At 36.9% G+C, this 15,412-nt stretch overlaps 1 protein-coding gene across 1 annotated transcript; it reads left to right on the top strand.

Annotated features, from left to right (window-relative positions):
- Positions 1-46: 46 nt before the first annotated feature.
- On the top strand, positions 47-15,412 carry LOC136254148 (adenosine deaminase-like). The gene is made up of 10 exons (XM_066046823.1): positions 47-264; positions 7,955-8,016; positions 8,065-8,190; positions 8,244-8,476; positions 13,347-13,465; positions 13,516-13,587; positions 13,635-13,736; positions 14,545-14,609; positions 14,659-14,788; positions 15,219-15,412. The coding sequence occupies exons 1-10, from the start codon at positions 214-216 to the stop codon at positions 15,327-15,329; spliced, it is 1,071 nt and encodes a 356-aa protein (XP_065902895.1). The 5' UTR covers positions 47-213; the 3' UTR covers positions 15,330-15,412.

The raw sequence follows: 15,412 nt of genomic DNA on the forward strand, positions 1-15,412 counted from the left end.
AAAGGGGCGGGCGCTGGTATAGACAGAAGAGTGGTGCCACCTTTTGACGTCATGCATTGTCCATAACAAAAATCTATCGGTACTGTTGTAATCTGACACCTCTATTTATACCGCAGTAGAACGGGCGAGTCGTCGACTGTGAAGAAACTGAGGAGTTAGACCTATAGCTGATAAGTACTACCGGCTACTATAACAAACGCGAGAACAAGCGAAATGACAACTCTGCCACTAGACACAGCACTTCTCTACCGTTCCATTCCAAAGGTATGCGTAAAATAATTATTAACACACCCAAGTGAATCTCAGCTCAGTGCTGCCTGACCCCTTCCCTGCCGGCGACGTTTTATACCTCATAGAGTAGCTAGCTATTGACCTAGCTGTGGATTATAACTCTATGTGCGTCACCACTTGTGTGGTAGCTACTTGTAAAATGTCAGTGTAACTGAACTGCAAGCTGATTGTAAACTGAGTGTCGCACATGCAGGCTACTGGTTGAAATGAAAATTGGGCACAGCATACTATCTGAACAAATTGACACAGATAGAGTGAAAATTGCTTGTTCATAGGTGAACATGAAGTATGGCTTCAAGATCATAAGCCTGTTACTGGGTCAACAGAACCTATAATAGTATATTAGTATCCAGTCCTAGCTACAAGGTGAATTGACCACAGTGTATAAAAATGCTGGGGTTAGCTACAGTCGACTTTGGTTTGAACTGCTATCCTGTTTGGTCTGGTGCTAATCATGCGCTGTAAAATGTAGTGAATTTCACTACTACTTTCTGCCATGAACCCACAATACTCACTATTTTTGTGTAGTGACATTCACTATTTTTTTAGTGACTTTCAATACTCTTTTGTAGTGACCCTGACTACATAGTAGTGAACATCACTACACAAAAATAGTATTGTGGCAGACATTAATAGTGACCTTCACTACATTTAGTAGTGACCTTCACTAGTTCATTTTTTACTGTAATAGCTATGTAGCATAGGGCCGTAAGTCATGCACCAGTGTATAAAAATGCTGGGGTTAGCTACAGTCGACTTTGGTTTGAACTGCTATCCTGTTTGGTCTGGTGCTAATCATGCGCTGTAAAATGTAGTGAATTTCACTACTACTTTCTGCCATGAACCCACAATACTCACTATTTTTGTGTAGTGACGTTCACTATTTTTTTAGTGACTTTCAATACTCTTTTGTAGTGACCCTGACTACATAGTAGTGAACATCACTACACAAAAATAGTATTGTGGCAGACATCAATAGTGACCTTCACTACATTTAGTAGTGACCTTCACTAGTTCATTTTTTACTGTAATAGCTAATGTAGCATAGGGCCGTAAGTCATGCACCACTGTAAGTCGCACAGTTCCCACTTCAGTATGTTACACACCATCAATATACAGCTATTGGTTACTATCTTCTGACCCTGTTCGATGGGTGGCAAGTTGTGCGAAACGTGCAATCTTGTATTGAAAAAATGGCACAGAAAATATAGGACTTACACTAGGCAAGGAAAACTGCCAAATAAGGTGTTCTACTATGTCTTAAAGAAATTGCCATTATCGAGCACTAGAAATTATGAATTATCGTTATAATCAGTATCTGCCATGGCCGATCACTGAGTACTTAGCTGAGCAACACTACTTTCTAAGCACTGGAAATTGTTCCATATTTTAGATGCACAACTTGTGCCACTACATGACTTTCAGTAACTGCTGACATTTTTAAAAATCTTTATAACATGCAGAACAGTTATCCTTACCCTTGGACAGTAGTACCACTGGTAGCCCTCAAGGCACTAGTCACTTGTACAAAGTGTGGATAATGTCACCAGTCGTACAGTGACATTATGAGTGGCGATGCAAAAGGTGTGGAACTTATTGTCTAGAGTGAAGTTTATCAAAAGTCATTGTGTAAGATAAACTACAGGTCAGTTTTCAGGTCAGAATGATCAAGCAAACAGGTTTCAGTTGTTGTTATGAATGTATTAACCTCATAAAATATCATTAGTGTGTTCAACTCTAAAAAAGCAGTAGGGTTAAACCCTGAACTTGGGTCTGCAAAAGTGAAAGCAAGTTGTGTTTTTTGGTGAATACATAAAGTGCTTAGAAGACAATTATCACTCAATGAATACCATCATCTGATGATTGGTTGTGAACAGAAACTGCATGGGTTGGGTTGAAAGTGGGTTATTCAACTTGGATTGAATTCTTTTTTTTGAATGTACATGTGAAAACAGTGTTAGACTTTGCAAATGTTGTGACTTTGTATTACCGTATCTAGGACTCTAAATCCTAAAATAACAAGTGGTAACAATTAAGCAGTACATTGGAGCACCCAAACCTATTGATGTGAAACAGATGACTGGATTTTATATTGCTAAAAACGTCTCTATTGGCAAATGGTATCAAGGACAATGATCCAAGGAAACATTTGATTTTAACCATGATGGGTAGAGCAACATTTAAACTGTTAGCAAACCTTGCAGCTCCTGGTGAAGTAACATATGAAGAAATTTACAAAGTGTTGAAGGAGCACTACAAGCCCAAACCTATAAAAAATGCAGAGCAATTCCATTTCTGTGAGCATAACTCAACTTTCCACAGAATCAGTATTTGGCAGACTAATTTGAAATTGGTGCCTTTCTCAATGATGCTTTGTGTAACTGATTTGTCTGTGGAGTCAGTTAGTCACCTCTGATGCAATGAAGGCTACTCTCAATACCAAACCTAAGGCTAGCTCAGGGGATGGAAGTCACCCAGAAAGATGCTAAAGAGATGCAAACACACCCATCTGGAGTGAGCAACGAGAGCTTAACAAACTGAATAGGAACCGGAAGCTCAAAACCCTGTAGTACAGTTAGTGCCTATAGGAACTGCAAAATGCAACAAGTACTTTTGTACTGGTCATATCGCCAAAGGTTGCAGAAGCAAAGCTCCCACCACAATGAGAACACAACAGAGCCAATAATAGAAAAGATGCCAAAGAACTGGAAAACGCTAACATGTTGATTGCATTGACAATGACTCCCTACAGCAGGATGTCGAGACATATAAATCTGATAAAGTTGCCCCCTCTGATTTACTTCATGTGTCATGAACTGTTCCTGAAAAAATTATGAAGTGCCAGTTGAACTAAATGGCAAACCCCTGGTGACATGGAACTCGATGCAGGAGCAGCAGCATCTTTTGTTAGTGAGAAGATGTGGTCCACACAACTGAACAGCCTAGCACTTGTGGTAATTTGCGGTAATGTGTGATGGCTTCAGTGCAACTGGCTGTCATGAGAATCATCCATAGTTTGCTGGGGTCTGTAGCTTACTGTTGCATTGACTTCAGTTTGAACTCCTATCCTATCTGGTCTGTAGCATTGCTTATGTGATTTTCAATAGCCATACATTAAATTTTATTAGTTTAAGACGAATTATGATATTTGATGGCTAATTTTCAGATCAAAATGATCACAGCACTGTGAGCATTACAAGTAACGTCAAACAGCCCCAGAATGCTGTAAAAGTATAACCAGGAGCTCATAAGCACCACAAAGCACAAATATGTGTTTATTACATGATCACTATGTGTGCACCCATACAAGTTATCTGACTGACCTTGTCAGTTATCCATAGACCATTACTGTCATATATAGACTTGTGGTAAGTGTAGCATTTTTCAAGAAGACCATACTTGGCTTCTGGTAAAGTTGCCCTATAAGTGGTGATTAGCAACCCATAGATATGTAATACCAATATCCTACCTCATGTTTCTTTGAATGGTGGGCAAAAGTTCACAAGTTTGAATTGATCAGAAGGCTACATGCAAAATGAGGAAGCAAATAGCTGGTCACCTGCAAAGAGTTTAATGTTTTTATCACCAGTTGTATTTAGGATTATACATTGTCTTGTACCCCAGATCCTATTTTCTCGAGAGTGGCACTTATGGATTAGAAATTATAAGCTTCCGGGAGTCTGGTTGTCTTCCCATAAGATTTTTGTTGTGTAAAATCGTCAACTTTTGTCGCGTGTTTGTTGTTAACTGACTTCTAAGGAGTACAAAGAAACCCTTTGTGGCATGAGGTACTGAACTAATGCACTTTTTGACTTTGTAGTATCAACAGCTTCTCGGACTGCTTAAAAGTCAGTTAGCACATGACAAAGCAAAAATCCAGAACAAAAATGGTATGGGCAGGCAACCAGACCCTTTCTGAAGGGAATGCTTTTGATAAGTGTCACCCCTGAGGAAATAGGGTCTGACTAATTATAGGCCTCATCACCAGCTATTTTCATTGCGTGATTATATAAAGAGCCTGTTATATTGATGATGTTCTTGTTACAGAAAGGATGACTAGAGTAAGTTGTGAAAAACATCAAGGAAAATGGTTGAGATGAGCAAATACCATTTGAGGTCATTTCCTACGAAATTGGTAGTGGACTGAAAATCTGAAACCGTTTTGACAAATGAAAGTAGCCCTTACAACCACAAATGTTCTGGCAAATTAAGCGTGCCAATTGGGATACCAGTGCAATGAACAGTTACCATATTTACTTCACCTTCAATAGTAGCTGCACTTGAGTGGTGTCATATTTGTTTTTAAAATTAAGGGCTTAGCATCATTTTCAAACATTGAGCGTAAATAGTCACTGCATTGATTTTATCAAACGCTGCAACATGTAACCAAGTTAATACAGTATCTACCGCAAATACCCAGATGGTGACTGCATCTGCCTTCAAGACATTTACAGTGAAAGAAATTATTCACACAAACATCATACTAAGTATTCCCAATGGCGGATCTAGAAATTTTCAGAGGGGGTTTCAAATTCCACTCAAGTTCAGCCTAGCTGTAAGTCAAAGACCAAAAAAAAAGTCACAACCTGCTGTTGGATGCCGTAATTGTGATTTCAAAGGCAAAAGTATGAAATTACACCAGTAGATAGTCCTACTATAACACACTATGTATAACCCGTGGTGATTTTATCACCCACGCAACGGGTCGTCAATAAATTTGGGGTGCGCGCTATTTTTAGAGGGGGTTTCAGCTGAAACCATTGCAATCCCCCTGTATCCGCCACTGATTTCACAATAAGAATGCATATCATTTCGCTCCACATCAAGTTCCTTTTTAACACAATTATCCGGGGTTCATGTGTCTATTACTGCAGAGAGGATACATCTTAGTAGGTGGACCAATAAACTCTTTTTACAGAAACATTATGTGGTGTTTGAATTTGTTCACTAATGCTATTGCTTGAAAAGTCAACAAAACTGTCAATGTTCTCAGTCAGTGAAAACTTTATGTGGCGTAGCTGTGACTTGTCAACATATCTCTTCCACTTCTGTCCTGACTTTCACAAGATACAGTAATTACATGTTCCAGCGTTTTGTGTGGGAGCCAGTGTGGTATGCATGATAACTCCGAACCCACACCTTGTCATCTATCTGAAAATTCTTTGGAGTAGTCTTGGTTAATTGTGAATGTTTGATCTCCTCTGGATGTACATAGCAAGTCAAGCTTTGTCTTTATTTGTGTGTGCCAAAGATCAGTTCCACATTTAGTTTATGGCTATGAGAGGAGTTCAATCTGGATCATCCTTTGTTGCCTTCTGAACTTTGGTGGCTGAAATGGACGCACTTGACTGTCCTTTACAACTACATTCAAGCTCTGTTTGCTATCAAAGAAGTGATCAGGTCCAGTTGGGAGTCCTGACAGCATTTCCACGTTACCCTGTACTTTGGATTGTTTGTACTTGATGTCATAAATATGCAGACAGAAGTATGGCCCATCTTTGGAGTCTGCTTGCTGCCATTGGTGGAATACCTTTCTGTGGTCTAACAGTGTTTTTTGTTGTTGTTTGTACAGTTACGAAGAGGAAATTAAATTTAAGCCCAAGTGGCAGTATACACATTATCATTGCATTGGCTGCCACCTTTGATATGTCTTTTCATACTAGCATATTTATGGAAGGCTGCACCCTTTTTTACAGCTGGGCTGAAGCTATTTTGGATTGCGTACTTCTTTTTGTATTTGTGTAGTTATGATGGATTTTGTCTATCTTTTTTTTCTCTACAACTAGTTTGCATAAGTAGTTTAACTGGTAGACGTGACAACAAACCACAGCGAAACTGACTGCTCTATTAGAGTATCTTAATCATGTGACATGTGCATTATGTTTGGTATATAACTGGCTTTTTTTTCAAAAGTGTAGAGCTCACATTTTTCTGTGCACTTCTCTAATAGAGCACATATTTTAATCATAATCATGATGGTTTTCTCTCTTGCTTTTACAATTTTGGAAATCGCTAGCAACTTTTCACCACTTCTACCAATCTATGCACAAATTGGAATATACATTTGCTATAATAATAATTATGCTCTTTACACCCTCCAAATTTTAAAAGAATTCAATAAGACTTGCATGAGTTAGGCAATTTTTGTAAGTGTTGAGAAAAGAAAATTAATAGCAAAAGAAGAATAAGAGAAAATAAGATGAACTTTGAAGGTGTGTATCTCAACAACCACAGGACCAATTTAGCTTAACTTTGGAATGGAAGATGTTCCACCCCAAGGGATTTTTGCAGAAAAATAGGCTATTTCTGTGTAGCCGTTACTGAGGTATGAAGGCGCGAAAATATCATTTTCTTGGTTCCTGTGAAGTATACATTTGTCTGTCACACGCCCAATTGCCTTAGCCACATGACACATTATCATGTATCCTGATATTTATGATCATACAAGTGCTGGTAAAATATTTTATTCATAAGGCAGTACTCACAGCTGTGTCAAAGTTGGGTAGGTGAGAGTTGGAGAGCATGACCCTCCATAGGCAGGCCAGTCCTACCTAGCCTTTAACAACTCTCTTCTATACAGCAAATGCTGTCATTATGCTTAATGCTTAGTTGGGTTATGGTCATGATTAGACCATAATTAGTGCTTGTTTCCCATTTCACCACCCACACAAATGTCAAGGTAGCTACATCGAATTTTAATAGTCACGTTTTCATCACTATTTGTGACTAGTTTTGCAAAAAGATAGTTTTCACTTACAAAAAATTTTTAAAACTTTGTAAGTTTTTATCATATAACTGTCTGAAACTTTCAAAGAGTGAAGCTACAGTATCTGACAAAAAATATTTTGATACAAAAAGCAGCTTAATCAGTGTAAAAAGTCAACTGGTACAATATTTTGTTTGCTGACATGTAAAATGTGTGGAAATGTAAATCCGATCTCATTTTATGATAGAGGGAGGCATTGAATGACTGAATGTTAATTAGTTGTGCACATAGCAAAAGGGGAACTAGATCGATATGCTTTAATAGAGCAGTCATATGCTCTAATAGAGCAGTCAAGTAGTACTGAGAGTATATAATATTCAATAATCATCTGCATGGCAAATTACTATGATAAGCAATTTAATAATTGAAAAGGCCAATATTGAATAGGGCTGAGCGATAGTGAAATTTTCACTGTCCGAACGATATCAAGACACTGTTCACGATAGACGATAGTAAAACGATAGTGATAATTCACCTATTTCCTATTAGTTGCCTTCAAAGAGAGTTGTAAGGAGGGATGTACCCATGCATGTATTTTGCATAAGATATTAAACAGCCTTTTAGACTGGTTCTTGTTCCAAAAAGTTATTATTTTAAAGTATTTTGCAGATATTTCTCCGTATTCTACTTGTTAATTACTGTCCGATAGTAAATTTTCAAGCGATACAGGCGATACCGATAGTGATACTATCCCGATATTCCGATATGCACATACTATCCCCCAGCCCTAATATTGAATGATGTGCACTGTAATTGGCAGTTAAGGTTAGATCAAACTCCTCAAATTTGATGTGTTTCATTGTAATATAATTATTATTAATGTTCTTATTTTGTTTGATGAGTCATGATGCTTGATATGCATTTCAAGTTCGCATTTTGGTGTGATCACATGTGTAGGTGGAGCTACATGTTCATTTAGAAGGTGCTTGTGAACTACAGACGGTGATGGCTACAGCAAAGTAATGCAGTCTCTGTTTGTATGTGCGTACATGTATAATATATTCTAGGGAGCGTCAAATACCTTTACCTTTTGATGACACAGAGAAATTTCAGAACCTTGTGTCCTTGAGTGGACCCCAGTCATCTTTGGAAAACTACTTAAAGCCTTTAATTACGACTGTGGATATAGTTGGGTATGTTATACTGTAGTACGTTATACTGCTTAGTTATGTTTTGTTATTGTCAGTGGTTCAAGCAAGGCAATAGAAATGCTAGCATATAACTTTTTGAAGACTAGTCATGAGGCAGGAGTAATGTATTCAGAGTTGAGGTTTTCTCCTATATGGCTTTCCTATTCACAATTTGCACAAATTACTTATGATGAAGTTGTTGATGCAGTGGCGAGTGGACTAGACAGGGGGAAAAAAGATTTTGGAGTGGAATATAACATGATTATCTGTTTACTGTACACAAAACCTGGTCAGTGAAATGATAGTTATATGTGTCTATAGTAATAGAAATATAACAAGCCTATTCTATTGTCAAGACTTGTGGCAGTAGTCCTTATAGCTATTGAAAAGTTTCTGGCTGAGGTATGTGAACAAGAGATGATATTTTGTCACGCAGCTGCTAATAGAATATCAGTCTGCAAATAGTCTACTCATTATAGCTTAGTGGTTGGCTGGTTGCAAACAAGTCTCAGTAATAGTTACTATATCATAAAATCATAAAAGTGTTCTACTACAAAAGCCAAAAAATATTAATGTGTTTAAATAGTATGATTGAGATACATGCTTGCATCAGTTCAAATGTTCAGTAAATGAGCTGGCGATTGGTATACAGACACAAACACAATTAAGCTACACAGTTAAGCTGTTCACAGTATACGTGAACACATTGTTTCTTGAATTGTGATTACTTTGCTATACATGCCCGTGTATGAAAGAACGGACAAATCCTATGTCTGATTTTTGGGGATTGCAAGAAGTACTAATCAACCAAGGTGCAGCCTTAAAAAAGGCAAGTATGCATGAGAAAGGTGGCCACTATATAGTAAAAGCAAGTTGATGTTGTGCTAGTTCTAAAAACCAGGTACGTACCATCAGCTAACTAAGTCATTCTAATAGAACACTCACACATTTATATCATATGTATGCTGTAACAAAAAAGCTAAACAAACTAGTGTATCAAGTTAAAAATGAAGTAGGATCCAAGCAATAAAAGATATTGTAACTGGATATATGAGTGATGGTGTTACAACATAGCCCTGGCCTATATATACTTTGGCATTGAACAAAATTCTCACAGGCTATGTTGCAATAGCGCCATTCATATATCTTGTTAGAGATGCATTTTTGAAGAACATGAGAAGAATACCTTGGTATCACTAAATTCACAAAAAGACCAGTATGTCAACTTGCACCCACACCTGTGTTATTAGTAAGAGAAAATGAGAAATGTACACAAAATAAGGCTGAAAGTACCTCAATAGTAACCAAAGCATGTGTCTATACTTCTACACACATAAGTGCTTGTCTACAGTGCAAAAGTGTTGGTATGGGGTTTGGCTTCATGAATGTGGCTATCACAAAACCACAAGAAAAATGTAATTGCTAAATTAAAATTGGTATTTAGTGAACCACTTTGGTATCTGAAATATGTGAAAATGACCATGCTGTTTTAAATCACACATACTCATTTAAATACAGAGGCGGCTCCTGATGTTTCCAGAAACCGGTCAAGTATATTTAAATATATTTTACATGGATTTGTAAGGGTACAAGATGTAGAGCAGTCAATCACTCTAACAAAGTAGTCGCAGTATATTCAGAGAAACAGTTTAGCAAGCTATGTAGCTATAGATAAGGAGTTTATGTACTTTATCAGTGATACTATTAGTGAAGGGCAGTTATTCTCAGCAGGCATTTACCTTTTTTTTGGGTCTTCACCAAAAGTCTAGCTATGCTCCTGATCAGAAACCAGCCACCAAAAATCCTGGAGCCGCCTATGGAATATATCTCCTAAACTGTCAGAGCTATACAGATATTTTTAAGGTACTTAAAACATTCGGTTCTTTGGTAGTGAACATGAGAAAAGGCCTTCCACTTTCTTGGATATTGCTTGTAAAAAACTTTAATAGGGCAGTATGTCTACCACTTTTGCTGCTTAATTTACACAGTGAAATAGTAACTATGTATTAAGCATGTTTTAAATATCAAGTACAAGGAAGTTTAAATTTAATAGGAAGTAGTGAACTAGGGAGGTCACCTGCAGATATACTAGTGGACATTTAATTCCTATACCCATGCCTAAATTAGGGATTAAATTTCCACTAGTATATCTGCAGATGTAGGAGTTCTTACTGTTTTACGGTGATTTAATATCATGGACTACTCCAGCTTGTTTCAGTACTTTTTATTGATGTGCTATGGTCCCTACTCTAGTTGAATGTTCAAATTGTTGGGGGCATGCATTTAGACAAAATCATTTTAAGTCTGGTGCCATTCTTTCTTTGATGCAGTATGCACGGGTTCACCAGTCATAATTATATTACAAAACATGTAAACAAAACAGTACAAGGAGAAATTAGGAAATTTTAGTTTGACTAGGGATCATATAGCTATAGTCATAAAAACTAGTGAAAAAAACAAGGAAGATGTGTTATATTCCTACTGTACATTTCCATACACATCCCATCTACCAATTATTGTTTGAAAAGTGAAGAATGAAGTATCCATTATGCTTCATTGTCACCTATGTTCAACCCGTTACACAGCATTACAAATCAAGAACTGCTTGAAAAGCACCTCTGCAATCAAAGTAGCCACTGTGGACAATTTCTGTTATGAAGGGAAGCCATCATGCGCTACTACCAAATCGACACCTTTTGCTGTCAGCAGACACAAAGGAAGACACTGGTAAGTCCATGAAGAATGCATTGTACGTACTGCGATATGCCAAATGGCATGTGTCTGGATGAAGCGACGTAGAATAGTGAAAAAATAAGCCTGTATCCTTAGCCGTTATCGAGTTACACTTGTCTGAAGGCATCAGTCAGTCACCAGAAAATTCCATTTAATCATTTTTTCAAAAATATAATTCATAGCAACTTGTTGAAAGCATTTTGGGTTGATCTGAAGGCTTGTTTGGGCTTAGTTTTACCTAACCAATACTGCTTCATCATCGTCAGGGAAAGTGAGGCTGGTTTTTTGGGTGATATTTTCATGGGCCACACCCAAACCTTTGTAGTCCCCACTATACAGTACTATCGTACTGTATGATTATGTGAAGTGGCATTACTTGTTGTTTTCGGCTATGTTCAGCCCGTTACACAGCATTATACAAATGAAGAGCAGTACAAGAAGTGTCTCTGCAGTCAATCCTGTTACAAATATAGGGAAACCATCATGTGCTACCATGAATTGACACCTTGGGGCTGTCAGCAAAGATAGATGGGACACAAAGTAGGACAATGGTAGGTCCATGATGCATGTATTGTACGTACATACTTCAGTATGCCAAATGGCACCTTTTAGGATGAAGCAACGTCTAACAGGGAAATATCAAGCCTGTAGCCTTAGCCATAATCGAGTAGCTGAAAATGATAGCTAGTTTGTCTAAACATCGAAATTCTAGCACATGTGATCTATTATAGCAGTAATGAATTTAGAGGCAGCAGGGTAGAAGGTGATGCAGGCAGGTAATGAGAAACTATGAATCAGCTTTGCCTGGCCTTGCAACAATGCAAACTGCAATCACGTGTACAGAGAATTTAAAGTCAATAAATATTCATGTATTTTTCTATCATTTTCAAATTACAATTTAAATACTTTTCTAGTTATGTTTTTTGCAAAAACATTAATGATGTTGCACACACTAAATGTGCAGAGTAGCAGGGAACTACATAGGTATATTTTTTAACCAGGTGCACGCACACAGCTGGCCGAAAGTCGGCTGTGAAGGCATCAGTCAGTTAGTCAGTCAGTAGAAAGTCTACTGAATAAAATATTGTAGCAACTTATTGGTAGCATTTAGGAGACACTTTTGGGCTTGGTTATACCAAGGTGTCATAAAGGTGAGGTTGGTTTCTGGTCAATATTTTTGTGAGATAGTGCCAACCTCCATGATCCCTAATACTGTATGACTATTGTAAAAGACTAAAACAGCTTGTATGCCAAATCATTATATTACATTTTGTCAGTCCAGTACACATCCATCTTTGCCTTAAGTTGTTTATAGAGCTTGTTTCAATAAGATGTTGTGGTAGATTGTTTCATGTATTTGAGAGAAAAATAAACTTCTCAAAAAATACGAGGAATGGTACTTGTATAGTTTTAATTACTAAAGACCTTGTAAAAAAAAAACATAAATTGAGCTGAACCCTCAAAAACATTAAAAAAAAACAACATAAAACAGTGCGAGGTAGTATCATTGAGTTACAATTGTTTATAAATCAAGCATGGAAATGGCGATATAACACAAAGGAGGAAAGGTTCTGGATGCTATGGAGTGTTCTAGTCGACTTTTGGTGTCATCACTGTTGTCATCGCCATTGTATAGAACTGTCAGTGTGCGTTCCATGTAGAATAAGGTCCTTGTAGCACTAGGAGATGGGGGATACCGGGTAGAAGTGTTATTTATCACATATTTCAGATTAGGTTAACCCCAAAATTCGGCTGTGAAAGGGTTTGTAAAAACAGAATTATACAAACAAGTTGCTCATCAGGATACATAAAACATAAATACAGACACTCTAATGCCATAAAAAAACAACATAAAACATAAATACAGACACTCTAATGCCAGCCATAAACAAGCAAGCACAAAATTAAAGAGCAATAATCAGTATTAGATAAGTGGCTGGTTATTGCATAGCTAGCTAGATCCTTTGGCTTTGGTATCGGATTGATAGGGATATTCTGTATTACTATCATCATTGCATCTGTAGATAAGAAGAGCAATGATCTGTGTAAAAACATTCCTCAAAGCCTATTCTATGGTTGGCTTTGGAGTATGTACAATACAAAAAGAAGTAAAATCCATGTAAAAGGGTGCAGCCTTCAAAAGCCTGCATGGGTAAAAAATTGTGAAATCAAAGGTGGAGGCCATGGAATGGCTGCATTGATGTTAATGATTTTTAATAATAAGCAAAACCATTATTAAAATATATTGTCATTAGCATAATTGCATCCATTCCATGACCGCCACCTTTGATTTTTTCACCCAGGCTTTTGAAGGCCGCACCTTTTATACAACTTGGCTGTTTTTACATGGATTGTATGATACAGTATATACAGGTTGTATCTGCTTAAGGTCTTCTATATAAAAATTATGCATAAAATTACTACAGAACATTCAGCTGAAATGGTTGATCTAGCATTACGTTACCGTAATAAGGGTGTGGCAGGTATAGACATTTGTGGTGGTGAGTGGCTACCTTTGCATCAATTACACATTGATGCTTTTAAGGTAAGAATACATTATGTTGTTGGCTCTAATCATGTAAAGCATTGTTATAGAAAGCTAAGGAGTTGGGACTAAATATCACTGTTCATGCTGGGGAAGCTGGACCTGCAGCTAATATCAAAAGAGTAAGCAAGTTAATATTGAAATAAATGTAGTGTATATACACATTTAGGCCATTGAAGTACTTGGTGCTGACAGGATAGGTCATGGCTACACGATGGTAAAGGATGAGGAAGTTTTAGCTATGGCTAAGAAATTAAATGTTCACTTCGAGGTAAGACTAAAAACGTGCTATTGCAAGTACATTTATATGCAAGTGTTATGTAAGTGTCATGTGGACTTACTGAATGTAAGCAAAGAAATCCTAAACTTAGACATGGAGTAAAGCACCATTCACAACTTAAAGCACTCCCCAAAAATATGTATGTATTACAAGTAGTTAAATAAACATGCACTTGCAGTCGACAGTCAGTGTTGGGCACTGCGTAGTGCACTACTTTACGTAATATTACTACTTGATGCAGTAACAAAGAATGTTGCTGTAACAATATTATGTAACATGTACTGATGCACCAACACATTACTTCACTGACACATTATTGAGATAATTACATACATAAGAAGTACCTTATACGTTGTGTAATGTGTAATGTAACATACATATTACTAGTTACTTATAAACTGAAGTAATGTGACTGTAATGCATTTCATCGCAGTGGCAGTAATAAGTAATAAGTAATATGTTACTTTTTAACAGCAACGGCCCAATTAACACTGACCACAGTTTTGCATTATTTGGAGGCTTTTGCCTTTAATATGTGGTAATGATTGAGGTAATTAATTGGCAGATCCACACTGGTGATTACAGATAGGTAATGACGAGTGCTTTAGCCACCAACACTTATACACTGTTTAGTGATGCATTAATTGTGGTTGCACCAAATTGTTAATGCAATAAAAAGTGGTAACTTCAAGGCTCATCCAAAGAGAGAGAGGAGGGGGTTCTATGAAACCCTCATTGCAGTAATTGTATTAATTTATTATCTGTAAAAAGAAATTTATTCATTTCTGTACCTTTGCAGACATCTCCTATATCCAGCATTTACACTGGTTGTGAGAAAATGGGTGAACCTCACGCAATACAAAAGTTACGATATATTATTTTGAGTGTTCTTGCTACATCTAATAATTTGCAGGTACAGTGACAATGGTGTGAATTTTTCCATCAACTCTGATGATCCTTGTGTCATGAGGAAGACCCTCACTGATAATTATGTCATGGCTAGTGATGTGTTAGGACTAGACTACAAACAGATAAAACAATGTGTAAGTTGGTGTACTGTATTGTTAACTCTTTATTCCTAATACTTCTAAAACTAGTAAAGTAGCGAAGCATGCCACATCTTTGGTAATGAATGTTACGCAGTTGTATACAATTAAAAATATAGTGACATTCTGGAGGTCTAGGGGCTTGTATGCAGCTATATTTTTTATTTATATATTTCGGTATTTTAGACGATACAGAGTTTTTACTAATACAATCTAACAATGCAACATGTAGAATCTCAGTAGCATGGCCCACTGTTAGCTAAATGTTTATTAATGCAACGGTGAACACCTGTTTAGTAGTGCTTAGTAAACATTTTGTTGATAGTGTTTACTTCATTGCTGCAATGATGAAGTGCATTGTGTCTGCATATGGTTAATAAACATGAAAAAGAACATTTTTAGTTGTACATGTGTGGGTATTTTAAAGGTGCTGAATGCAGTTGATGCTGCTTTCTTATCTGATGATAAAAGGGCATCACTAAAGGAAAAGATTCTACAAAAGTTTACTGAAGTGGAGAGCCAGTACAACATTAATTAGAACATTGGTAGCTGTGACATTTAATATCAATATTTTGTATACATTTATATATATATATATATATAATATATCCCTGATTGTGA

This window comes from Dysidea avara, chromosome 4 (assembly GCF_963678975.1).
Source record: "Dysidea avara chromosome 4, odDysAvar1.4, whole genome shotgun sequence".
NCBI classification, from domain to species: domain Eukaryota; kingdom Metazoa; phylum Porifera; class Demospongiae; order Dictyoceratida; family Dysideidae; genus Dysidea; species Dysidea avara.

Coding starts and splice junctions, on each gene's coding strand:
- LOC136254148 (XM_066046823.1), top strand. CDS start 214: ATGACAACTCTGCCACTAGACACAGCACTTCTCTACCGTTCCATTCCA. Junction 8,017..8,064: donor ACGGTGATGGCTACAGCAAA/GTAATGCAGTCT, acceptor AATATATTCTAG/GGAGCGTCAAATACCTTTAC. Junction 8,477..13,346: donor TTTACTGTACACAAAACCTG/GTCAGTGAAATG, acceptor AAATTACTACAG/AACATTCAGCTGAAATGGTT.